The sequence below is a fragment of the Falco biarmicus genome, chromosome 9 (genome assembly GCF_023638135.1).
Source record: "Falco biarmicus isolate bFalBia1 chromosome 9, bFalBia1.pri, whole genome shotgun sequence".
NCBI classification, from domain to species: Eukaryota; Metazoa; Chordata; class Aves; order Falconiformes; family Falconidae; genus Falco; species Falco biarmicus.
In genome coordinates, this window is record NC_079296.1 from 43,495,807 (window position 1) to 43,523,263 (window position 27,457).

The window sequence follows — 27,457 nt, forward strand, 5'->3', positions numbered from 1 at the left end:
AGCAGTATAAAGTCACAGTAGTACAGTGTAGTACTAGTGGTTAACTCTGGGCATAATATTTTGAACTACTTTAAAATAAAAAAGCCTTGTTAAATTATTAGGTAAATAGTTTCCTGCCGTAGACTTGAAGAATGACCAGTATAAAGTATGAACTGTTCAGGGGTTTCTGTCCTATTCCAGTCAGTCCTCCTTTGTTTTCTGTCTTGGCTTCCCAGCGCTGTCATTCATGGTAAGTCCCAGCAATGTTATTTTAAGGGGTAATACAGCAGACAGCCTTCAGGCCTTCCTCTTGCCTTATGGATGAGGTAATGCTCAGCTGTTAGTCACATAGGGTAGAAAGCCATTTTTATCCATGTAATTGCAAGAATATTGTTGCCAAACTGGAGGAAAGAAGGGAAGTTGATGTCCTCTGGTTCTTGAGGATTAAAAGTGGCTTGTCCTCAGTGTTTGCCAATTTCTGTGATGTTTTTTTTTTTTAACATATATAATTAGTTGCCATTTCAAGTCCTTTTTTTACTTAACCATTTGTTGGACCAAAATTCCTTCTCCCCCTGCCCTGTGTATTTTGCATATGATAATGAGCAGATTAGTGAGGTGGAATAGGGGGTGACAGGCAGTAGATAAAATAAGAAGGAATGTATGACGGAGAGGGAGACTGGCAGGATAAAAGCAAAAGGAGATTGAAGAGAGCAAGTGGTGGAGAGAGCACTACAAGAATTTACAGGTTTTTATTGTGCTACGATATGTAACCTGATTTCATTGAAATCTGAAAGGAAGGGGGAGAAGGAGGATGGATAGGATTTTATTTCTTTTTCTTCCTGTCAACCCTCTATTTTTTCACCCTGCAAATTAGTTCTTTGGTAGTGAGGGCAAGGAATAAAACGTCATGTTTTCAGCTATTACTGCAGACTTGTAAAGACAGCAAGGTTTGGTTGATTGCAGTGTGTATTCTCAGCTTTTACAAAAAAGCCTTTCGTGAAGCTGGTTATACTCAAAAGGCAGTAGGTAATGACTGAAGTTAAAATGTTTGTGCCCTCCCCCCCCCCTTATAACTGTTTTGTTGTAAAGGTTTTGGAGGTTGCTGTTATGCTCTGTCTGCTTAGGGATGGGCATAACAGATTGTTCCACACAGCAGCTCTTTCTCCCCACAATATTATGGACTGCAGCTTTTCCCGGACTTAGTTCTTAGCATAATTCATCTGCTACATGACTGTGAATGAATTACTTTGTTCTTTGGGTAAAAAAAAAAAAAAATAAATCTGCCATGGTTCCCTAACAAAGCAAAATTACTGAGAGGATGCTTGCATTTGAGGGATTTTTTTTTCTTTTTTTCTTTAGCAAGTGGTGGTGTTTCTCAATTCTGCTGTGTATGCCCTTTCTGCATCTATACAAAAGGCTTCCACCCCTCCCCTCAACTCCTTGAGACTGAAAAAAATTTGTCCCTCAAATTAGAAACACAACCATATAAGCTGTTTCTTTCTTGTGTTTTCAGTTTTACACAGCAGTTATCAATTCCCTTTATGCAGACTTAAACATTTCATACACTATAAAACAGTTAATGGTTTCTACATTTAAATTCTGTAACGTTCCTTTTTCCCTCCCAGTCTTTTCTCTACCTCAGGTTTTTATGTGGTATTGACTTACTGTATTTTGCCTTCCACCCATATTTCCCCCAAGGTAAAAATCGAACAGACAGTCAGTGTAAGATACTGAGACTCTCCCCTTTTTTATTTTTTCTCTTTTGTTCTTTCTCCCCTGCTCCCTCCTCTTCCCCCCCCCCCCCCCATCCCCTTCTCCCTGTGTTAATCATTTTCTGGTGCACCAGTGCTTGGCATTGTTACTGCAGTGATGATGGCAAGTGGTTTGAGTGCTGGTGCATGTGCTAATAACTGCAACTGATTGGAAGGAAGGCCATTGTATGTTTTAGTATTGACATGTCATCTGTACTTACCTCTCCTCTCCTGCGTGTTGGTCTTGCCAGATGAGCGGAGAAAGAAAGTATGCATTCTTCTTTTGACAGTGAAGCACTTAGTTTAATAGTATGTTGTGACACCGACGCTGTTTTGATTGTTCATCGTGCTACAGACTGAAAGTCACCTGTGTATAATGAAATAGTGGGTACTTTAATTGAATTCTTCCCTTTCATGCTTGGCAAGGATGGACCTATTATGATTCTTAAGTCATTAACAACATAATTCATTTCAAATGTAGCTACTAAAATATAATTCATATTTTAACTTGGAGAGCTTTAATATTTATGAATTTCAGTAGATAAAATGACATCTGTTCAGTAGCCAAACATTAGATCATACTAAATAGCGTAAAGTACTGCTTCCGTTCAAAATATTGAGCTAACTTTAAAGAGTTCAGTTTTTCTTTTAAAAAAAACTTTTATAATATATGATGGAAATAGATTAGGCAGCTTTATGAAAAATATCCCATCACAGAAAAGGAAATAATTAAATTTGCTATTTTTTTTGCCTTGCTGGATAAGTTTCCATGGAAATTGCATGCTGGTTGAATGTAGAGCCTGAACTGCATTGACTCTTCTGACATAATCTATACAATTATGATGTTGTTTGCACAGTTTAAAGTCATTTCTTATGGTGATGATCGTAATTAATCTTTTTCGTGAATAGTTGGTGGTTTAATGTTGCACTTTCATTAAAAAATATATTCCTCTTGAGATATATTAAAGATAAGATGGAGCTGTGCTTTCTTGCTTTTTTTTTTTTTTTTTTTTTGGGTAAGATGCTGAAACAGGTGCCATCCACTGTCACACATGATTTTGTACTGTGGAAGTTTTTTTTTCCCTCCTGTTGACCAAGTTATCAGACCTGTGTCTTGACGTTACAGAATTAGGTAGTTTAGGGGAACTACCTAGTCTGATTATATGTAAAAGCAAAGTATAAGGGGGAAAAAAACCTTCTGCAATCTTGCATCAGTTCAGGATGACTGAAAAGGAGACAGGTTTGTCAAAAACACACTTTGGTTTTGCTGTGTCTTTGACCTGCTACAGATCTGTTCGTAGCTATGTCAAGTGACAATAACTTCTCTGTTTGCCTTTTTTCAAAAAAACTGACTGTACTTAAGCTGGAGGTTGTTGTGCAGCTGTAATAGCTCCCATCAAAGCAATTGAGGTTGAATTCATCATTGAAGGTAGCGTGTCTATCTTTTGGCACATATATTAGTGGATGCTGTGGTCTGAAACTGCCAGTATTCCACTAGGACTGAATTTCTTCATCTTTATTAAACAGACCTTTTAAAGTAATTTCAAGTGATAGGAAAGGAGGGGGAAAAAACCCACTAGTTAAGATATATATGTCTGTTACAGAATGTATAATACATGAAAGGAAATGGGAAAACTGTATAGTACATTTATGCAGGAGAATTGAAATCTGATTTACTAGTAATGCAATTGTCTCTTCATAAACAACATCAATTTCACAACACTAATGAGTATTCTGTGGGGAATAAATTACCTAGCGACTTTGAGAGAACTTGGTTTGGACTGAGATGCATTACTCCTGAAAAGTGGTTCTAGGGTTTCTGAGTTTACAGATGCTGATCGTACAAAACTGATCCTGTATGCCTGCCTTAAGTATATGTTCTAATTAGCCTTGGATGGAATACTTTAAGTAGAGTGTAATTTTCTGAGAAATTTAAAATCAACATTTGCATGTAGTAAATGATTAAATACTCTTTAAACAGACAACTTCAAAAGGACACTATTATTAACAAGCCTGGCATAATTACTTTCCTGTAGTGATTAAAGCAGTACTCAATCTGAATATTTTTTTTAGCTTTGTAAATGGTAGTAATTTAGTCCAGAACTTAGTTGTACCATGCTATGGGATGTCTTTTTTTTTAGATCTTTAGGGTAAAATACGGCAAGTACTTGGAGTTAGCATCTTAGCAGTTCATCAAAGTCAGCTATCAATCTGGTGTATTTTAGGAGTCCCAAATCACTAAAATTTTCCTTAAAACAGGTTTATAGTGCTCCATATTACTTTCCACAATAAACAAAAGTACAAAATGAAAGGCACAGAGAATGGAGATGTGGGTATATGTGAATGTCTGAGCTGGAAAGATAGTTTTTGCATCCAGATTACCAACAGAATGACATTGCTCTATTTTTTTCTTTGTATGAATCTTGAAAGTCAGTATTTAATCTAGAGGTGAAGTTATAATTAAATATAAGGGTGTTGAATGGTGTGATGTTGTTATATAACTTTGAGATGACAACAGCTTGTACCCAGGACACATGACAGTAAATGCGAAATGGCCTATGAGGTTGAATTATTGAACGTATTGTTTTTCTCCTTGACACGAAGGGAATTAAAAAACTGTAAATTCCATCCTGGGTAAACAGAAAAGGAAAGCAGTTTTGATACAGAAAGGTGGAATTCATGTTATCAAGTGGAAGAGACATATACTAGGCACCAGAAAAGCCGAACTGAGGTTGCTGTACCTGATTTGTGTAAGGTGGTGCTAAGTTTCCCTACTGGGAAGTGCAAGATCTGGACAGTGGCATTTCCTTTTGTGCTGTCCGAGAGCTGGTTGGTTAATTTGTCTGCCTTCCATCTCTCTAGGAGGAATTTCTCATCTGGATTATTCTGCTTTTGATTTATATAAAGTCCACATTGCATGAATTGAAGTTTTGATATTCTGAATAGCTTTACTTTTAGTTCTCACTTACATTTTTTTGAATGGCAGCAGGACTTTGTAGTAAGGGTTTTAAGTTTTATATAGGCTATAAGAATTTCCCATTTAAAATTTACTAAGGTTTTGTCATCTTACGTCATGTTATTGATGTTTAAGTACTTAAAGCTGTCTAGGGCAGTGGTCTCCAAGCATTTTTGGTTGCGCATACCTATGAACAAAAAATTTTTGAGCATGCACCCCCAACATACGCATATTTATTTACTTGCAAATTACATACATGTGCTACTGTATCAATATATTACATTCTAATATGTGCACAAAAAGAGAAATTTTAAAAGGACGAGCTAAAGATGAAGTAAATACTACTTTAAAAAATATTACTATTTTATTTTAATGAATGGTGCAAAAGTACTTTCTACCTGAATCTTAGTGGATTGACTTGCACACCCCCTGGGGGCTTTGGAGACCAGAGTGGGTCTGGGGTGCTGCTCTTCACAACATACAGGTATGTAAGCAGGAAGGAAACATTTTGTAATTAATTTCTTTTGATATGTGGAATATAAATGGTAGCAATGAAACACTAGTTGCAGCTCCATTCTTCATGAAAAGTCCTTGACCAGTAACTGACTGGAACAATCTTCCATCTTCTTCATTGGAGTGAAGCTTCAGGGATGTAGCAGTCTGGTTTAAAAGGCAGACAAATATTTCTGTATGGGGAAGAACCCCACCCAATACCTAATCGATTGAAATGGCTTTCCCAGAAAATATTTCAGGCAAAGCACACAGGTAATTAATGTAATTCCAGTTATTCCTATATGGTAGGCTGAATTGTTTTTCCATATTGAGAGAGTGAAAGAAATTGTTCTCTGTCCTGTGTAAGCATGTGATAAGCACACATAATTATATACACATTCCAAATCTTACATTATGGGGTTCTCTCCGTGTGCATAATGCAAACAGATTTCCTAGACATCAGCTAGACTAATATCGTAGGCAGTCCTCAATATGCATGTGATAGTTACCTTGAGCACAATTGAATAAAAATGTCAAATAATATCGTGACAGACCCTTACTGAAAAAAGAATGTTTTGATCAACTGTGCTTAGCATTGCATATTCAAGCTTAAAAAAATACTTCATTAGAAATATGATACTGTTTCTGAAAAAGGGAGAGTTTTGTTTTGCGCTTTTGTTTGTGGAACTTCACTTTTTTTTTTTTTCCGGGGGAAAAAAAATTGCAGGAGAAAGATGGAAGAGAGGCTGCTTATGTGCTCCCCAGTGCAACTGATGTAATCCTGAATGATGAGTTTATTGTGCCATTCAACACTGTATTAGTTTTTCCTTCAGGGTTCTGTGTGTCAGTATGAAATTTTAGTACTTTCTGTTGAGACTGCTAGCATCTGAGAATGCTCAGCCTTTTAATGAAAATAGCCCTCAGTCATATGGAGAGTTATACAGATTTGACGATAACATAGGTAAGCATAGTATTTCCACCCCTACACATACGCATCAGAAAAGCTTAGGCTTGAAATGCAATAAGATACAAAAAGCAAGGTGCTTGGTTTGTTCTTTTTTTTTCCCCAAGTATTTTGTGATCCTATACATTAGACTAAAGCTCTGTTTAGTGATTAGTTCTGTTCTTGATATTGGAGGTAAGGTCTATTTGATATTTTTATTTCTGCCTTAACTTTCCATCCTTCCCCCTGCTTAGTCCCTTTACTGGGTGAAATTCATCTGTCCATACTACTTCCTTGTAAATCCTTCTTCTTCCACCTTTATTTGTAGGATTAAAATGAGGTTTTAGTAAAACGGCTTGCCCTTGTCTAGATGCTGTGTTGCCCTTAGTGAGACCACACTAAAATACAAGAAACAGTACAAGTGTGTCTTCAACTACAGTAGTAAAGAAAAAGGCACTGTGTAGTGTGTCTGGCAGTTAGGTAAAAGCATGCATAGTTAATTGTGGGGACCATAAGTATAAACTTGTGCATCCATGCTTTTGCAATAGCAAAAATGCAATTTTTTTTGCTATTTTAGCAAAATTAGCGCACATGAAATGTCATGGATTTATGAATGGGAAGTATTCTTTGAAGTATGATTCACACTGCAAATTTTGCATATTGTTTTCACATGGGCAGCTTTGAGTCCTTTGGTAGGTTCAGATTTCAGTAAAGGCATCATTATAATCTTGAAAAAGAAACATTCAAAGGAATCCCAGCCTGTGGGTGGGAAGATACAGGCTGGGGATAGAAATACAGATAACAGATTTATTTAACTGGGAGGTTAAACCACGTGATTGTAATGGTTCTTTCTGCTTGTAAAAATTACTGGAGCCATTTCTTCAAGTAACATGAAAGGATCAGTTTAGCACCTTGGAAATTAAATTTTGCAAGTAAACTTCTGTATTTTAATCATACCTTAATCGGAAGCGATGTGTTTTGGGACTGTTCACTTAAGCATGCATTATGTGCATGCCAGGGTCACATTTGCGTAGCTTTTAATGTTAAATCATGTTGATGTTGGTTTGATTGGAAGTGCACCCTTTGAAGTCCCTTGAAGATTTGCCGCTTGTCTCAGCACTCCAGGGACCTAAGAGCAGGTTCCTTAGAGCTTTTGGCTCCAGCTTTTGTGCTGTCAGAGAGCACGAAATAAGACCATTTTGTGTTTGCAGTCAGTGAGACTACAGAAAACAGAATATTGATTACAGTTTTAAAATGCTTTTTCACCACCCTAAAATTTAGGGAAATTTAGCAAAAGAAATGCACGTGTTTTTGTAATAATTACTGAAATAGTATACACTGTTGCCTTGTAACTTCATTGTATGTTTACTGACATTCGTTGAATAATTTTTAAATTATTTTTTTTTACATTTTCCCAGTACCAGTTGTTATTTTTAATATTTCTCATATATAGGAATTCTCTTCAGAACAATTGGATTGTCTGAATACTTGCTAGGAAAGAGTTTTTGGTTAGCCAGAATGACTTTAACAGTCTACTTTGTGTTTATGGCATCGTTCACGCATCTGCTTTCTTATGTTTTTAAATCTCTGACCTTGATTCCTCGAACACTTAAGTATGGCCCTGTAGAGGTCTTCATTCATTAACGTTGCTGCTACCCTGGCTTGGAAGCTGGAGAGCCAGAGATAAATTTGTGGCTATGTTTGGCGATCAGCTCTGCAAGCTTTCTTAACTCCCATATCTGCTAAATTGAAGTTATCTGCATGGCAGTGAGAACATCTTGTACAAAGCAAAACAGCTTACATATGCAGTTGCCAGTAATATTTCAATTACTTCGACTGAAAGTAGGCTTGCAGTGCTTTGCATTTGATTTACGGTGCACTTCATTTGGATGAGTTCTTTAATTGGAATTAATGGGTTTTGGCCTTGGGTTCTTCTGTCAGGAAATTGATTGTGTGGTTTCCACTTACAATTTTGGGCGGCTTTTTTTTAGTAGGATCTGTGTCACAGAGCTTGAGGAAGAATTTTATTTAATATCTTATTGATGCCCTCATACGGCTTTGTTCTTCAAAATAGAGATTTGCTTCAGAAATAGAACTTATCATAATGTTGCCTAATTGATCCGTTTCAGAAGTAAGGATCAAGGTTAAAACGTTCATAACTTTGCCATGTTATATCTTCACTTAAATTAATGGAGCAGGACTGGGCCATTTTTGATTGTTCTAGGTATCACTTGCTTTTACTGTTGCATGTTGGTTACTTTATGCTGTACTTCGGGAAGCTTGGCTGCCTGTGTGTGTTGCAGGGGGAGGTGTTGGGTTTTCTCTTGTGCTTTTCTTCTGAATTTAGTATAGCTTGGTGGAAGGCTTCCGAATCATTGATATCATGATTTCTATGGAAATTTGAGAGAACATATGAAGCAATCAGTTTCAACTGAATGAATATCAATAACTTTAAATAATTAGATACTGTGAGGGTTTAAGGCTAATTTGTAGCCCATTAAAATCCTTGGGGATTTTTCCACAGGTCTAATTGGCCTTTAAATCAAATTCCTAATGATGTAAAGCACTTTCACTTGAAATAACTGAAGACAAGAGTTCCTTGGTCTGGTTATATGGAAATATGCAAGTGATATACTAGTGTTTTGTATTTTTCAAACATTATAGATAAATAAAAAGCATGTTTGCAGATAGCTATCTTCAGTTTACCATTAGCTCACTAGTAAAGGTAAATCCTAGACACAGAAAATATGAATTAATTGATCTAAGACGCGGTGGTTTTGGCCTGCCACAAATGGCTATCCTTTTATGAGTGTGTTCTGTTTCAGACAAACATGATTTGTGGTCCTAAAATGTGTGTGCAGGACTGGTGTTGCACGCTTTTGTTTTTAATAAATAACATTTTTTAATTTTTTTTTTTTTTTATTTAACAGTGGATTTTCAAAGAGAAAGTACAATTTATGTTATGTCGTAGCAAAGAAAAGGAAATGCTGTGCGGAGAAGGGTGATGAGAGCTCTGGGGTTAACTGTTATAAAAGATCTGATGCATGTAGTTACTGGATTAATACAGCTACTAGGTCAAAATACAGGTAATTTTGAAGGCCATAGTATTCTTCAATCTCCATGGTATGGACTATCCCTCCGGAGCAAGGGATGCCTGTGCCAGAACCCAGAGCTTCTCAGATTCTTTTGTGCTGCCTTGTGGTCTTTACCCAGCCATGTAGGGCTGGAACAGAAATACAGGTATTTCTTCTCATTATTGTAATTATAGATGCTGTTTGGGGAATATTTTATCTGCTGTAAAATAAAATGCGACTTTTCAGAAGCAAATCGGTGTTACTCTAGCTTTGATCGCAGAGGAGAAAAAAAGAGAGGTAGTTACCGCAGCTTTTAACAAGAGAAAATATTTGGTTGGAGTTCCCTACTTGACAGAGTGGCTGCATTTTGATGAGTAATTGTAATGGATGAAACAAAGTTCATCTGCCTTGCCATTGCCTTTTAGCTTGATGTGACTTATTTTAGTCATGTTTTTTTCCAGTTCTGGACTTCTCCTCCCCAGTCTGTTAGTTATGCTGAGTCACATATTGCCTTTGTGATACGAAGAACATCCTGAGAGTTTGCAACATAAGTGAGATTTCAATTTGATGTAAAGAGGCAAAAAGCTAGTAAGGGTATGATTGGACTAACAGATAAATTAACCAGTTCAAAGGATTCATACCAAATGAGACTGCCAGATAAAAGGTCAGAGATTATTTATGCACGTAGGGAGGACCTGCACACGTGCGCACACACGTGTATCAACTCTTCCGTTTATGAACACCTTATTAGTCATGCAAGCAGAACTTCTTGATAGAACTTGCATATTGGCCCATTTTAAAATAGACTAAGTCTGGAGTTTGCCGCCTTTGCCTGATTCATTATTCAATGAATGAGAGAGATTTTATAAAACCTTTTTAACCACCTCAAAACTTGCTACTGTGACTTAATATACGTTTCGGACGACATTGATCTTTTCAGCATATATACTTCGTAAGAATTCTTAAATACTGAAAAAATGTAGTTTGCTACTAAAAGCTGCAATCACCTGACAGCATTCTGGTTTTAAAGGCAGGTTGTCATCCCAGTACCTAGAAACAAATAAATAATGTCGTGTCATTCCTTTACTTAGACTGTTTATTGGGGCGCAATCTTACATCCTTGGGGCTTTCACTGAATCATACATCTTTTAGTGAACTTCCTACTCAGAGGATATTATTTCTGAAGTCGCTGCTATTCTTCCTTCCAGATAAATTCCATTATGTGTTGCCAGTAACAATGCCTTGTCACTTTGTTGGAAGTGAAATTAACTAATGCGTGTTCAAGTTGCTGGAGGACAGATGATGCAGTAAAAGTATTTCAGCTAACCTTAAAAGAATACATTCACTTAATGGCTAAAAATAGGGCGCTTCTTTTTAATGCTTAGGTTTTTACAAATGAATGTTAGAATGCCAGGAGTTGCCCAGCGGATGAAGCAGTTTCTGTTGGGGGTAGGTTCTTTTCTTTAGAAATGCTGCTGGTGCAATGCAACTCTTGAAAGCAATATGGTTGCGTTAATTCTTCTGTGCAACTCACTGAGCTGAAAGTAGGGTAAAGCATTTGGATCTTGGAGTACTCAATGTATGTATTGTCACCCCTTGGTTACTTACTTTAATCCAAGCCAGTCTGTTGCAAACAAACTATTAGCTTTCTTGGATGTTCATATTGAAGTTACATTTTTTGATATTACAGTATCAATATGAGATAGGCATTCACTTAGCATCTTAATAAGAAACTTAGCAAGCGAATGAACTTGTTACTCTTAAAGGCCCATGTTATAGGGGCTGTCTAGAGAGTTCTTTCCACAGTACAGAATTTAAATGCAAGGCTAATCAAAATGTGCATATAATGATTAAAAAATCAATCACAGTTCGTAGCCTAATAACTATGCACTATATCCCTGAAATCTAATTAATTGCTTTTATTTCTTGTTTTTCAGATTGTTTGAAGGACGGTCACCAAGGAAGCCTGAGAAACTTAAGACCCTTTTCTGCTATTTTAGAAGAGTCACAGAAAAAAGTATATCCTTTATTCTTTTTCTGAGCTACAAACAGATACGTGAAAAAATTAATCCCATTAAATTTAGAAATGGCTATCCAGCATTATGATGGAAGTGTGCAACAAAAGCCAGCTTGCTAAGTACACTGGTATTTGTATTAATGTAACTTCTTCTCATATAGATGATGCATGCAATTAAATTTTTTGCGCAGGGCTTTGTTTTTTCTGAGAGGGGGATATGAGGGGAACGTGTAAAATACACAGAGAAATATTTTCACCCCCCCTTATACAAATTGTGTGTATATAAATGTGTATATGTAAGTATACTTAGGTATATTTGTAATATATGCAACTACTTGCTACACTGCATCAAAGTGAGGATGTTGAGGGAACTTAGCACCATATGTAGTCATTAAAATCATAGGCTTAAAGATTCTGATTCAAGCTTCAGATTTCCATCAGTGTGCACATTTAGTCCTCTGACTACCTTTGCAGTTCTGAAGGATTTTCCCCTACTTGTGCTGATATTTCAGTTTTTTACCTTCTGTTCTCCTAAATCAAAGCTGTTGTGAAGTTTGCACTGCTCAAATAAAACAACTGATAGCAAGACATGAGAGATCCCCAACTCCTTCAGAACTTAGTGCAGTATTTTCCTTAGCGTACGTAGTCAGATCTCTTGTTGTAGCCATGAATTTGAACATTTGCATAAGCTTTCAAAAATAAATTTTTGTGATAATTTTATTAGAGCTTATATATTGTATTTTGCGGGAGAAAGAGATTTTACTGCAGTAGCAAGCATACATCATATCCGCAGCAATATCCTCATTACAGTATTTTTTAAAAGAACCTTATTTCTTTACATGTCAGTATTTCACTATCAGCTTCATGTTCTCTCGGAAGGGTTTTTTAAAAGACAGACAGCTTTAAGATATTAAATATTAAAATCCCTTTCCTTGGTTCTGTCCATCTTCAGTTCATAATTTTAGTTCACCACAAATTAAGTCCAGCTACATCCTGTTTCAGCTATCAAACTTTCAGCAATGTCAATAGAACTAAATCTCTGATGTAAAAAGTAAATTGTGATCTAAGTGTTGGACTGAAGAGAGACAGAGTGCTAGCCTTTTTTTTTTTCAGTTGAGTAATAATGTTTTCATGCAAACCAAATCCTAAATTTATGCAGCTGTCCCTGACCCCCTGTGCATGTGAAATCTGTTGGGAACATGCTTTATGAAACTGCATTTCCTAACATGATAACTTTAAATAACATTTAATGAGTTTCTTGAGTGCTCTTTTTTTGAATTAAGAATTCCTATCATACGTCCAAAAGAGACCCCATTTCTTTGTTCTTTTTTGTCCAAGGAATTGGTAAGACTGAAGTAACTTAGCTCTGTAAATTACTGTAATAATCTTGCAATTCTTTATTGTTGCATATTGGAAATGGTAATTGAATTCCTTGTAAAAGAACACAGTGGAGACTATATCAACTGAAGGCTGTGCTCAAAAGGTGAATGCTTCATTTGTAAGTCACTGCCACTGATAACCAGAGCTCCTTTGTGGAAAACCACTTGATTACTGAAAGCTGTGCACTTATTTTTTTAAGAGCCAGTAGTCCTTTCATTTCCCCTAAACCCCTGTAATTTTGAAGAAAAGCATAGGATTTTTTAAGGCTTTTGGAAAGATATGTTTGTGCTTTACCTACTATTGTGAATGTTTTTCACAAGCATAGACTTACTGGAGCACAGAAATGAGTCTCAAATGCAGTTTTCACTAGGATTGCATGACTTAAAGATTGATACTTTCTGTTGCAAAACGAACTTTTTTGAGTAAAACAAGGAGAGAAGATGCTAATGTTTCCTTCCTGCAGTGAGCAATAGCTCCTTTTTTTCTCTTGAGGGCAGGAGTCATTTCTCGGTTGAAATACAGTGAATTTGACTAGCATCCTGGCAGGGCTGAAAACAGCTTGATTTGGAATCCACTAATGCTGATGTAGTAGGATTTTCTTGGAAACATGAGCTGCTGCTTCATCCATCCATAGGCTGAGTACTTTGTGCGTTGTCTGTTGACTCTGAACAGCAGCAACCTCTAAACGCTCAGAGTTTCTTTTTTTCTAAGTGGCAGCACATTTTACTTCCAACTATCAAGTCTTTCTATTAGTGTTTACAGTTTAAAAATCACTCGATAAATAGTTTCTCCTTGATCTGGAAAAAGAAAAATACTCAAACTCCAAAGGGAGAAGTGAGTATTTTGGTCTTCATGTTACTTGCTTTCAGTTTGAGCATGGGCTGTCAGGGGAAGATTCAAAGCTGCTCCTGAGGAAAGTTAAGCTTTTGTGTTTCTGCCAAGAATGATGTTGTAATTTTAAAAGCTTACCACTTAAAATAATCTAAGGACTAAAGTTCCAGCAGTTAATACGTTTTCCTCTGGGGTTGGTTTGCCTGTAGAACCTACGGGATTGGTGACATTTACAAGGCAGTGTCTCCAGGAGTTTCCAGACTGGGAAAGGTAAGTCAAACATCCAATTAACGTAAGAAATTTCTTAAATCAGTAACTGAATCCTATTCATATGACATTAATTCAGGCCTGGAAGTACTACAGAACACAATGTTTGGTATGGATTGTTATGGAGAGAAGTACAGAGGGAAGTGGGTGGACTGCCACAAGTAGTTTGAGTGTCCTGGGTTTTACAGTATGTTTGCCTGTGAAGCCAACAAGTCTGAAGTGAATTTTACACAGTGAACAGTAGCACATCTTTGGTGCTGTTGCTTGAGTGGGGAAAAAAAGAGATGACTTGATTTCAGAAGTCACGGGAAATATAATGAAGTATGGGTGATAACCAGCATAAAAACACGACTATTATGGCTTTCTTGCTGGTTAGCAAGTTTAAGTGGGACAAACTTGTGTAAAAAACATCGAACTTCAGTTTCAAATTTAACACAATTGACTGTGTTAAACTTTTACAAATTGTTTCTGAGAGGCAAACGCACTTTAATCCGTCAGGTGGTTGGGGTTTTTTTAAACCACCTTATGTTTAAGGTGTGTAAGAAGTTTGGATTGGGATATCTTTTTGTTTTTTAAATGGATGTCTTTGTGTGGAGATTCTGTAATCGTCCTTTCTGTACAATATTTTTCCTCAATGATAGATCTCAGAAAAAACTGTCTAGATTGCATGTCACCTATGAAGGCACCATTGAAAGCAATGGACAAGGTATGCTACAGGTAAGCACATATAACGGTAACTGTGGCTTTATGTCATGGATTTGTCATACTTTTGTGGTCTGCCAGCATAACGAAGTTATTTGTTTATCCTCGATTGACTTAAATGACAAGATGTTATGCAGTTTAAAAGAAACATCAGAATTAATTCCGTGGCCAGTCTTGGTGCTGTCAGTGTTCCCCAGCCCATCTAGGTTTGCCCATCTACCTGGTACAGAACGAGCTGACAGAAAATCAGAAGCTCTGGACAGCTTCGGGTCTTATGGTTCATGCCAGGATTAAAGATTGACAAGATAAAAGTTTCAGGCTGTGATCCTGATGAGTTGTCAAGGGTTTCAGTTTATTTTTAAAAAATTATTCTGCGCCCCAGACGGTGACCAGGTCAGTGGTTCAGGAGACCTTCTTGCTGCTGCCAGCACCACTGTTCCGGTCTGGGAGGCAGTCAGCAAAAGAAATTCATAAGGAGGATGTCCTGTCCATATCTACGGAGCACACTCAGACTTTTCAAATTAGTTGTTTGCTTTTTGCTTTTCTTTTTTAAAAAAAGAAAGTGCCTTCTAGAGTTTGTTTTTAAAAAAAATAAAAATTACAACTTCAGCCAGGAACAAGTACTGCAAAGGAAGAGGAGGAAGGTGAATAGGAGTTTTTTCTGTGATGCTTTTTGCTCAAACTTGCCTTGTGACTGAAACCTGAGCATGCAATTGAGTGTATTGAAATTATTAAGAACTGAGCAACTGCTCAATAACCATTTTTCTGTTGTCTCTATCTAACTATATAACCTCAGAAGTGAGAGATTTAATTATACCTTTTCATGTACTGTTTCTGTTGCACTCTGTAAAAGTGAATATTGCCTGGGATGTAATATGTTTCTTCCTGGCCATTTGCAGTCTTATCAAGTGAAATATCTCTGCTCAGTGACCTCGGCCTCAGCAGGCAGGGTCACTGGCTGGGATAAGCAGAGCAGGGATGGTGGTGATGACAGTTTCTGCCGACAGGCTGGTGGTCATCAGACAAAGGCAAAGTGATGTGTCAGGTCACCAGGGTCAATCCTAGACATCTGGTCAGCAAGTGGGCATCCGCAGAGAACAGGGCTGGGCATGGGCCCATACATGATGTGTCTCAGGTGAGGTCAAGGACAAGGATGTGTGTTTACACGGGAGCCAGGATTGGGGCCCAAGGTGAGGCTACTCAGGGCAGTTCATATGCATTTGGGGCTCTGACACTGAACGTTTGGGTCGTTTTCGTGTTACTTTTTTATATCGTAGTCAAGTTCAGCGGTTCTTAAACAACTGGAGCATGTTGCCGTTTCCAGCATAGACTGGAGGAACGCATGCTGTTGTGGTGGCTGGCTCTCGCTGTGCTTTAGACTTGACTCTTGACTCCTGAATCAGTTTCTAATCTACACGGATGTTCGTGTTGCTCCAGCAACTCTTACAGGAGGGGGAAAAAAAAAAAATGTGCTCTCATCAGCTATCTAAATAAAAATCAGTAGGAAGCTAATAGCATTTGAAAGATGAATTGACTTTTTAAACTATAAATTTATATGGGCAGTTAATCTGCGTAAATAGTAATCACTTTATTGGATAAACCAAATCCTTTTAAAACTTGTCTATATAAAAATGTGATTTGCAAAATATGTATTATTGCAGCAAAAAATAAGAGTCCAGAGCTTCTCTCTTTTAGGTAGAAACCTTAATGATCAAAATTACTTGCCTTGTTCAGGTGCATTTCAAGGAGAATTCATAAGAGATTCTTCTAAGTGCAGAGCAACTGGTAGGGGGGCAATGCTAATATTAAAATGTTTCATTGTGGACAGTTGGGGCAGAATGCTTATTAAAGGACAACTTAATAATTGTTCCATGTCCATAAAATGCGAAAAGAATACTGTGCTATTATCATCTTTCACATTTACTGAAATGTGTTTCATTGTTCAGTATGTGCTCTTCAAAAGAAAACCCACAAAACTTGAATTCAGAGCATTTGAGGTGCAAAACTTGATTTTGCTGTATAATGTCTTGCTTGTTTAAAGTTTTTGGAGAATTAGAAAGAGAAAAAAAAGATAGTTACACTGTTAATTAAGGCTCTGTCCCTTAGGTTATTATTATTAATGAGGCTGCTTGTATTTTGAAGTGATAGCAGGTTTCAACAGAAGTACTGAAATTTGTACAGGACTTTTATTTACCTTGGTAAATGAAAGAATTTTGTGCTGTTTGCTTGTCTCATAATCCTCGTGAATATATTTTTGTTAGGTTGATTTTGCAAACCGTTTTGTTGGAGGTGGTGTGACTGGGGCAGGACTAGTCCAGGAAGAAATTCGGTTTTTAATCAACCCAGAACTGATTGTATCAAGGCTCATCACTGAAGTCTTGGATCACAATGAATGTCTTATCATCACAGGTTGGTCTTTTGCAGAAAATGTTTCACATCTTATTCTGGTTTTACGTATAGATGATACATTTCAGGTTGGAAGTTTAGTATGTTTAAATGCTTTAGGGATAAAAAAAGGAAGAAAAAAAGTAAAGTTAATACTCATTTGACAATGAGCTTCCTTCTTCACTCCACCTCTTAAGACCTTAGGGCTGCTGTTCCAGTAGATGTTTTGTGAAGGAAACATATTTGAGGACTTTGGTGTTTAGGCCTAGCTCAAGAATATATTGGGCAATATAGGTAAAAGCCACTATTACTAGCTATTAGCTGGTAATGCTTCTGTTACCTTGAAGCAGGGGTGGGTTTTTTTTGTTCCTGTCTGGAATTTGTAACATTGTAACTGCCCTTTAGTTAGCAAAAGGGGGAGGAAGTGGAAGAGGAGAAAATCAACATCTGTTAAAAAAGGTTAGAAAGTCAGGAAATGTCTGTTAAGGATTTTGTTCATAACTTACAAGACCATGTTTGTGTTACTTGCAAGTTAGTTATGAGTTTGTAACTACAACATCAAAAACTAAACACTTCTCCAGTATGTTGTTGATGGGCTGTGTATGGAGATGCGCTGTCTGTCCAGTGCTTTACTGGAAGTTTTTCCTTTTGTTTCAACCTCTGTTACAGAACTTGGAATGTTTTATTATTATCCATTGAATCAAAACAGTGAGCATCAAACCACTAAACGTCACTATTAAGAACTGGAGAAACTCAGGTTGTGCTGTATATGTCTGTTTCATACATGGGAACACAGTGAGCATTTGTCATGACTGAAAAATAAAATGATGCTATAATATTTTTTTATGTACTCTAAAGAACAGCTATTAAAAAAAAAAAACCCACAAAACTTGATCAGAGAAGTCCTCTAGGCAAATATGGTAATAATTATGTATATTTTTTTCAGTAAAAATGTTGGGTTTGGTTACCTGAGCTGCCTCAACAGTCAGTAATTTGTATAGGTATTAGAACACGTTTCTTGGAAAAGTCCTTCCAAAGCACTTTTCACATGCATGCACAGTAGGAATTTGATTTTATATCTTGCAAATCTTACTTTGTCCTGAGCTATTGATTGTACTGGGCAGAGCATCTTTTGTTTTCAGTCTTACACTTGGTAATCTTTTTAAGACAGCGTTTTATTTTGTTTTTCCACCCTGCCAAAGCTTAATTCTTTTTCTGTGAGAACTTTTTGATAAATTGGCTTTTTGTGATTACCTTTTAAAAAATTGAGTCAGAAAATTCTTGGCTGTGGCTGATTTCTGTTGTGTATTTTGGGTATGATACTATAACAAGATTAAGATGTTGAAGTACTGTCCTCTGGGTGAGGCCCTTCTGACAAGGGTAAAAGCAGAGCACAGCTATCAGTCTGTGTAATAACTGATGGGGAGAAAACACTGAGTGCTTTGAAAGAGCATCTTCCATTCCTCTGCAAAAAACACCGATTTGGCATGAACAAATAAAGGTGGGGATATTTTTTCACAGCAATATTTTTTTTGTTTTGTTTTTTTTAGTTTTTTTGAGTACTTTATAGTGTTTTGCAATTAGTATTTGTGTTACAGTGTTGTTCTCTAATGGAAATGGCCATTCCATCATTTTCATTTAATCCTTGGAGCTCTTCCACCTCAGTTCTTAGCCAAGTCTCCTTGCTGCGTGTTACAATCCTCTTGATAAATTACATTCTTTCTGATGCGTCTTGGCTTAGCAGCCTAATGGGTATAACTGTGTAGCTTAGATTTGCAGAAGAGTCTGAGAAATTGGAGAGAAATTAAATTTGTTTTGATTGCACAGTATCTGGTTAAGATCACTGCTGTAATGAGTATGGAACTGGCCATGCAAACACTCAGGTTCTTCAGCACAGACATCTCCCTACAGAAATGTCAGTAGCACTGCCGGAGAGTCTTACAGCTGCATTTCTGCTACAGCTGTGAATAAGGGTCAGTGTTTCTCATTCAGGCTTTTTTTTTCTTCTTTTTTTTACCCACCTCCTGCCCCAGCCCCATCTTGAGTTCATGTGTACTCGAGCGGTGTTAAGAGCAGATGAAGCAGTGTTCCATGTTTGCTTTAAATCTACAGATTGAACAACAACCAGTACTGGTTGCATCTTAGTGATGCATTTTCAGAGACCTCTAAGCACATTACTCGTGCAGTAAATGAGATCAGATAATCGGTTCAGCGGAAAATTTACTCAGAGGGGAAAAATTGTTTTTCAGCTGGATTTAGCAGGCTGATTGTGCTACTGTCTGGAGACCCAGAAGATTAACAGTAGCACAAGATAAGGATCAGAAGAATTGGTTGAAAGGGAGAGAAGGACCTTCCCTTCACTTTTGGCAGTAAATGTTTCTTTGGATTGGTGACTACAAAACTATACTTGCACTGTTCGCATGTTCTCCTTGTTACTCAGTGCTACTGGTACTGGCTCTTCCGAGGCATAGTTTCTAGTTCGTAAGAAAGACTAGAGGGACAGCATGGTGAGGCTTTTCCCAGTCCTTGGGAACTTTATAATGCCATACAGATGACAGGAAAATGAAAAGCTACACTATAGAGTCTGAGAAAGGAATATTTATTTTTAGTAATAATTGCAAGTCTTTCTAGATAGATGAGGTCCCATAAGCACTAACACTCGGCAGTTTTATCATTTGATGCTGTGGTTATTACAAGTTTCACAAAGAATGTAGTTTTGAGGGATACCTGTATATACTTTCTTTTGACTTAAGGCTTTTGTAGTTTTTGTAGTTTGTTTTTAGATTTCTGATGGAACTATACTGTTATGTTGTATTTGTGGCCTGGCTTTTTTTACCCCTTTTTTTCTTTTATGGGAAGAAAAAAAATTCACTAGAAACATTAGCATATCCAGTTTATCCCGTACTGCTTCTGTTCTCCCAGCTACAGCAGTTTGTATCCTGGTGGTTCATACGCAAAAGTGCTGCCAGTTGAATACCCATTTTTGTCTGACACATTTCCAGAGCTTCACTTATGAAAACCCATCGATTTTCATTAACTTTGGGTTTCTGGGACGCAAGTATAGATTTTGTGTGATTTCTTTGAATATCTCTGTTATTATTTTTTTTATATATGTGTGTGTGTTTGTATTTGCTTGTTTGTTTGTTTCCTGGTGCTTTTGTGATCAGACACTGCGCTTCGATAAAAATAATGAAAACAATGAACCTTGAAAAAGTTAGCTTAATACTTTGACTGTCACTTAATCTAGGTTATCAAGATACTGTGAGAGGGTAGTCTTGTCTTTCCACATGCTAGACACCAAAGGCAATGCTTCCTTTTCCAAGTTGGAAGTTTTGCTAGGTTGTCCCCTAAAGAGAGCTGTCAGAAAAGTCTTATACTTCTCTTCTCTGTTTTTGCTTACTATTTGCTCAGATACTTTTTCCAAGCATATAAATAAAACTGAATTTTGCCCGTGTCAGGAAAAGTTACTGAAGGTTGGTAGCCTGTAAATTCTATTAGAAGACTGTTCTGAATATTTAAGCTGCTCACAGTTGTCCTTTGATCGAGGGCATGGGTGTGTGTGAATATACAGGCATATTCTGCCGTCACAATTTTGGGGGACTTTGATTTTGTAACAGGAAGTGAATTCTTGGTGAGGAATCTTTTACCATCCCACTCATTTTGCATAGCAACTTTTGAAAATAGCCTTGAGTGGAATTTGTGTGCCCTCAGTGTGGTTAATCATCTAGACGAATCTAAATGAATGAGTGAATAATAGGGCAGATGATTTAAAGAAGCACTGATAAGTCTTTTCACTTAAAATGAATTAGGGTAAGCGGGGAAAATGTCTTGAAGTAGATGCATCATGTTAAACAGTTTTTAACAGCTTGTGTTTCCTATGTTTGAGACTACAGATAGCTAGCATTCAAATTCCCTGGTCAGATGCGGTTAAAAGTGAATAGTTCCAGGTTTCTGATTGTTCAACTTCAGTTTTATTTTTATTTAGAAATTGAGTAACTTTGAGATTAGATTTAAACATTTGTATTCTCAGAGTATCACCAACCTGTGCAATAGTTAGGCATTAATCTTGTCTTAGTAATCAGACATTTTGTGCTGCCTGCTGACACACATCTTTCTAAAACCTATTTTTCTGTTATATATATAGGCATAGCTGGTGTTACTGTTTTTAATTAAGGGATTGCTTAACAGTTATCTCCTTACTCTTACTGCTTAAGCCTGTGCCAAACTGTACAGGTATGAGCTGAAATTTTCCAAACAAGGTATTCTTTTCAGTCCCCTGCTTTTGAAATTTGGCTGTTGTGAGCTCAAAATGGGGAAAAGTTGTGATTTTGCTGTGGCATTACTTTAGAAGTATTTCTTTGAAGCATTTGTGCATTCCCAGGTTTTGAAGCAAGGTCCTGAAGCTCAGTAAAATGACATGTGAAAGGCAGCCTTTTAGAAAGGTTCTGATCCTTACTGTCAGTTAAAATGCTCTCCTCCTTGGTCTTCAGATAAACCTTTGAAAAGGAGTTGGTATAGCGGAGCATAATAGGTAAAAATACCGGATTTCTTAGTGAGCTACTTTCTTACAGCTCTTGGTGCTTGCCAACATACCCTGCTGGACTCTTTGACAGAGCAGCCAGATGCATGCCAGACCATGATTTCGTGGCTCCTCAAGTTTTTATAAAGTAGCTTTCTGGCACTGACCACTCCAGCTGACAGCAGTGATCTTTGGGTTCAGTCAGTGTCATTAATTGCTGAAAAAGTGTAAGGCAAAATGGTAACAAGGAAAGAGGTGTACTGGGCAGTGAGACTGCAGGGCAGCAAACTGGTTAATACTGGTGTGTTGGAAATCTGCATCGTTTTTGACCGTCAGGGTTTTCTTTGGCTTTATAGATTTTAATTTTGTTAGAGGAACAAAACTTGTTAGAGAAATAAAACATGTGAACGTATTGCTCACCACATACACTTTTGAATCTGTGTATATTTTTCTTGTGTTTCCTAAACTGTCAGCCCAGATGTTTGCTAAATTGTGATGAAGTATAGTTGCCATGTTTTCAATAGCGGAGTGACTATTTTATCATCATGTTTACAGGTAGTAGCCTCAAAAAAGAAGAAAAAAATGTATGCTGGTGGCCCGAAGGCTCACAGTCTTAACCAGATATTAGCCAGTAAAACTTCAGAGATGACAGGCAGTTTATTGAGAAGCTATTGAACTTGAGAGTGGCAAAGTTGAAAACTGTCTTGTTATGTACTGGACAGCATACATAGATCTGCACTTGCAGTGTTCTGTGGTGGATGCTACACATCATCTGTGGAAACGAAGCTTCTGCTGGTAGAAGATAATGCATTCTTGGTGCAGATATGAATTCTGTTTTCTTTTGTTTGAGAGCTGTGTGTTCATTCGGAGAAGCAGTGATTCCTATGAAAGATTTGCCAAGATAAAAAAATATGTACATATTTTTTAATAATGTGGAAAAATCATTTGTTTCAGGTACTGAGCAGTACAGTGAGTATACAGGCTATGCAGAAACTTACCGGTGGGCAAGAAGCCATGAGGATAAGACCCCAAGGTAAAGTTCCATGTAAACATTTAAAGTGAAAGCGTAAGTTAAATGTTACAGATTTGAAAACTTGGTGCTTTAAGTATTTCCTAGTGTTTGCCTTAATGGAGAGTTTGGCTGTTTGATCCTGCTCTCTTCGGTAGAGCCAACAAGCTAACAAAGCTATCTCTTATTAATGATGAGATATTAATGCTAATAAATGGTACCTGCCAAGATGTCAGTTCTTAAACCAACATCTTTTACAGTTATATGTATTCAATCCAAAGCTTTGTTAAGGTACTGACTGAACTCTGGATTGTAATGTCACAAAAAGTTTGACAATGATACCTCAGGTGCTGCAGTGCAGCTGGTATGTGGCAAAATAAGATTTAATAAAATGGATCTGAGTAGGGTCGTGAATTTCTTAAAAATTGTTACCATAGTGTATACACAAAGTTATTCATTTGGTGTAGAAACATACATAATACATTCTCATTTGAATGTTGGAGGAAGACAGAGAGCCAAAGTGCTTTTCACTGACCTTGCAGTATTCTTACGTAATAAATAGTACTGTGTAATTTGATTTGTTTCACATTTATGTCCAAAGTCTGGCCAGATTATTTCTGAATTTTTAAGGAGACCTGTCTCATTTCTGATGGTGCTTTCATTCCTGACCCACTGTCTGTTATGAGCTCACCTTTCTAGCTGCTTCTAACAGAGAAGCTCTGCAGGGAATTGCTCATTTTGGATCATGATTATATGACCAACATTAAAAAACTAATGTCATCTGCTTTTCTCTTCCCTCTGATTTTAGGGATGAATGGCAGCGACGCTACACTGAAATTGTTGCTATTGATGCATTTCACTTCAGACGTTTCCTTGATCAGTTTGGTCCAGAGAAAATTAGAAGAGAGCTCAACAAGGCCAGTAACTTCTTACAACAGTCTGCATTTTAATGTTTATAGTACTACTTCAAATATTTTTGTATTATTATCTTCAGCTAAGGAAGTTCTTGCTTAGTTGTGTCTCTTTAGATGTATTTCAGGGTTTTGCTGTCCAGTGTTAAAGCAGAAGCTTGTCGAATAGAACGACTCTTACCATTTCATATGCTATTCAAAGGTGTATTTTACTTCACTTTCAAAAATACAAGTGAAGTTTGGATATACATTTTGTTAACTCTTCCCTGTCCTGCTTCTAAATCATGATTTTAAGTTCTCTTCCTGTGACTGGCTCTGCTGAATCCTACTCAGCCCTGCAGTCAAGGTAGAGAAGGGGGTGCCTCATGTTTCCAGTTTTAACCATTTTAACAAAACTTTAGACTGACATTCAGCAAAAGCACACTCCCTACTAACAATTCTTAAACATTATTAATCATTATCACTATGTAGTCAAAGTAGACAGTCCTTGGCCTTACCCTGCGTTGGCTGTATGTATGCAAAACTGCAGTGATCTGATGGCTACGGTCCTTGATAGGGTGGTCTTGGTCATCTAAGTTGCCAGGCTGAAGAGCTTTTTGGTAAGGGAAGGTGGAAGTGTGGTGGGCATCTTTTTGCTCTCCCTAATTTGGGATCCTGTCATTGTAAGACACTTGAGTTTTTAGATGGTTCCTAGCCCTTGGTCTCTGCCCTGGACTGTGTGCTGCGTAATGTTTGTGAGCATGGGGTTACTTTCCCAAGCCATGGCAGGTGCTTTATCATCTCGCATGGCTGAGATTTCCATGTTACTTGTTTTAATTCTTGCTTTGCTGCTGTTCCTTTTCTTGAGGCTAAGACAGTTTTTTCCCAGCTTTTGTTGTCCTTTTCAGTGACTAGTAATTGCCATCGCTGAGCTGTTTATAGTTCTGAGACCTTCGCTTTCAACCTGTGCCAATGTTTTCAAGGCCTTTGCTGTTATCCCAGGCACAAATATTATCTCCTAACAAGAAATGCCTGGTATCAGTCTCTGGTTCACATAGCCACCTTATTAACTTCTAAGTATTTGCTAATGGAGCAGAACGAGGGCCTTGCATGGCTAGTGTAAGGCGTGGGTAGTGACAGGTCTGTGGTCTGTTATAGCAGTGGCAATGATAGTTTTATTGGACAGTTGAGTACAAGAATGCTTATACAGTTATACTGTATTATTGTGCTTGTATTTGGGTTCAAAACAAACATATGGCAATGTGTTTCGTATTCTCAGCTGGAAATGCAAAAGGAATATACCTGGAAGCTCATCTTCCCACACACACGCACCTCCCAGAAATGATGTACGGTGCTGAAGGACTAATTTAATTTAGTCATAAAATCTTAGTATCTTGACTAAAGTAACATTCATCAGCTTGTTTCTTCATGGTTGGTAATGAAATTAGCCCTGAAAAAGACAGTAAACGAATTTTGTAAACTTCAGTGATATCGTAGAACAGAATTCAAATTACCTACTCCAGTGAATTTATGATCTGCCTACAATTTTCAGTGGTATTGATTTGGTTTGGATTTTTAAAATAAATTATGGTAGATATATGCAGCTTTTATACAGTGTGTCAGTATGGCTGGTGTTGTTTGAGGACTGATTGGTATTTAAAGAAAATTGTAAGCCTGAGTTAATTCTGTTTACTACAGTAAAAATTTCATTACACTTATTGGAGGTTCTATACTTTTGAACGTACTGTGGGTGGGTTTTTTCGGTTTGATTTAAAATTAGTCTTAAGACTGTGGGTGAGAACAAGTGGATGGAATAAGCTGCAATTCTATTTCTATTATGATTTAATAAATCAGGACTCAGTATGCACAGTATATGCACACAGGCTTTGAAATATGAGTGTATTGTGTGTTAGTAGACACAGCTCAGTGTTCAGAGGGTCTTTTGTTTGTCTGTTGTTAGATGTTAGGAAATGATTGAAACAAAAGTGGTTCTTCTTGCAACCTGTATTTTCTTACAAGCCTGTATGTTTTCTCCTGCATAAAATCCATTTATCTTAAAGAACCAGATGTTCACTTTTGGTTAGTTTTCTCAAAAGGTAGCTGTCTGAGGCTGACCTTTGTTGCTGGTTTAAGCCGTACTGAGAAAACAAGATTAATGTTGTCTGAAGTCAGCTGTTCAGAATAAGAAACAAAAAAATCATTGAATCTGATTCCAGCATTAAGATTTACAGATGTATGTGCAAGAGATGTCACTGTTTCATCCTTGGTAGCCCCTTGAGATTATTGCCTAATAAAGACTCTCACTAGCAATAACTTTTCCCGTTGCAAGTTCCACTTCCCAAATCCTAAGGAACAACTGACTTACCGTGGGCTTGCAATCCCATTTGTAGATGTCATTAAGCCTACTTAGGTAGTCAGCAATTAAAAAAAAGTTACAGCTTCGTATCTGGCAAGAAATGCTTCCCTAAGAGTTATGGTAAGCCAAACAGTTATGTTTCAGTGTTAACAGTGAGAACTATATATAACACTTTTTATATGAAAACAAACCAATTGTAAACATGATACAACTTCTAAATATGAGACACCATTTATTTGAAGTTGTGTTGTACAGCTTAAAAACAGATTCATTTATGTCGTTCAAGAGGAACACCTCTTCTGCTTCCCATAGAAAAGTACCTGCTTTAAAACTGCTTTTCATATTCCTAGGCGAAACCTATTTCAGATATTGGTTCATAATCTCTTGTTTAAAAAAGTGATTATTTTTATCTTTACCCTTTATTTGCAAAGAAAGATCATACAGGAGCACTTAGATATTTTTTGTCACTGCTGCTGAAGTCCTTCCAAGTATTTGCTGACTTCCTTACTGTGTCTGAGACAGCTTTTGTTCTCTGTGTCCTGGCGAGTTGAGAAATACATGCCCATTAAGTAAAAGCTGAAAATAAAACAGCAACTTATCACAACACCAATCCATTTCCCTCACTGGGAGGATGGATTTTGAAGAATTATTGTCCAGGCAACCAGAGTAGTAGCTTGCCTGGTCCACTAGTTTTGTACAAAACAAATGTGTTCTGGACATGAAGCATACTAATAATTACCTCTGACCTGAAAGAGCTCGAGCAGCTGCATGCACCCGATGAAGTGTAAGTGCTCCTTATGCAAACTCTGAATCTGGTATCGTGCGAAATTGTAACTAACACAAGCCTGAATTTGCAGCTTAGATCAGATTGGAGTGAAACTATGGGTATTTCAGTCTGTACCAGACAATTGTACCAGTTCAATACCATTTTGTACTGTTGAAAAACATCCTAAAGAGTTTTATCCTTTTTTCCATGTATGGAAGCACCTGCCTTTACTCAAGATTTCTTAGTGAATATTGCACTTTTTCCTCCTAACCTCATTTATTACATTAGACCTGTATTCTAAGATGCCATTTTGTATTTTATTTTTAGTTTTGAGACATTTCATTAATACTGGACACAGCAGTTCAGCTGTCATGTGTGCTAAATAAGCCAAAAAGCAGCAACTCTGACATAATCTACAGTTAAAGTTATTCCGTGCTCTGGCTGTCCTGACAAGTTTCTTGTAGTTGTGAAGAAATCCCTAGGAGTCAGCATCTGTATCTTAATTTTTCACTTTGATGAGGCAAAATTATTCTTGCCTTACAGTCTTTAGTGATTCACCTTAAATTTAAAGGAGGACTAATTGTGTATTGAAGTCTTTTGAATTTGGTATTGCTAGAAGACAGTACTGATTATTGTTGCCACCTTATTTTTTGAAAATACTGTACCAGATTGCCTGTCAGCTTCATCTTCTGACTCTTGTCTGCCTGCAGGCCTACTGTGGCTTCTCTCGACCCAATGTTCCACCTCAACATCTCTCTGCAATAGCCACAGGAAACTGGGGATGTGGTGCCTTTGGAGGGGACTCCCGATTAAAAGGTAAATTTTAGCAAATCATTAATGTCCAAATGAATCAATCAAGTTGATTTTTTTGTTCTTGGACTTTTTTGTTGTTGTTCAAGTACGTTTTTTGGTTTTATTCAAATTTAATACATTTTAGCCACGAATTGGAATAATGGTTAAACTGTCCGTAGAACTGATTCATTAGCTTTGATCTTTAGACCATGAGTAATGTGGCCTTAGCAATAAAAATGCACATTGCTCTTACGTTATTTTTGGGGTTTGGCTTTGTTTGAGGTAAGTATGTGATGGTGAAATGTCACGTTTACAGGACCTGTGGCACTGAAACCAAAAGCGCAAGCA

At 37.2% G+C, this 27,457-nt stretch overlaps 1 protein-coding gene across 8 annotated transcripts in view; it reads left to right on the top strand.

Annotated features, from left to right (window-relative positions):
• The window catches only part of PARG (poly(ADP-ribose) glycohydrolase), a 71,114-nt gene that overhangs the window by 34,282 nt on the left and 9,375 nt on the right, over positions 1-27,457 (top strand). For 7 of the 8 annotated variants that reach the window (XM_056351815.1, XM_056351808.1, XM_056351811.1 and 4 more), the window contains exons 10-16: positions 11,133-11,212; positions 13,633-13,693; positions 14,332-14,407; positions 16,654-16,801; positions 22,251-22,329; positions 23,114-23,222; positions 27,028-27,133. In XM_056351815.1, the coding sequence (XP_056207790.1) occupies positions 11,133-11,212; positions 13,633-13,693; positions 14,332-14,407; positions 16,654-16,801; positions 22,251-22,329; positions 23,114-23,222; positions 27,028-27,133 (659 nt within the window). The remainder of the gene's footprint in view (positions 1-11,132; positions 11,213-13,632; positions 13,694-14,331; positions 14,408-16,653; positions 16,802-22,250; positions 22,330-23,113; positions 23,223-27,027; positions 27,134-27,457) is intronic. The other variant, XR_008823896.1, reaches the window with a different exon arrangement.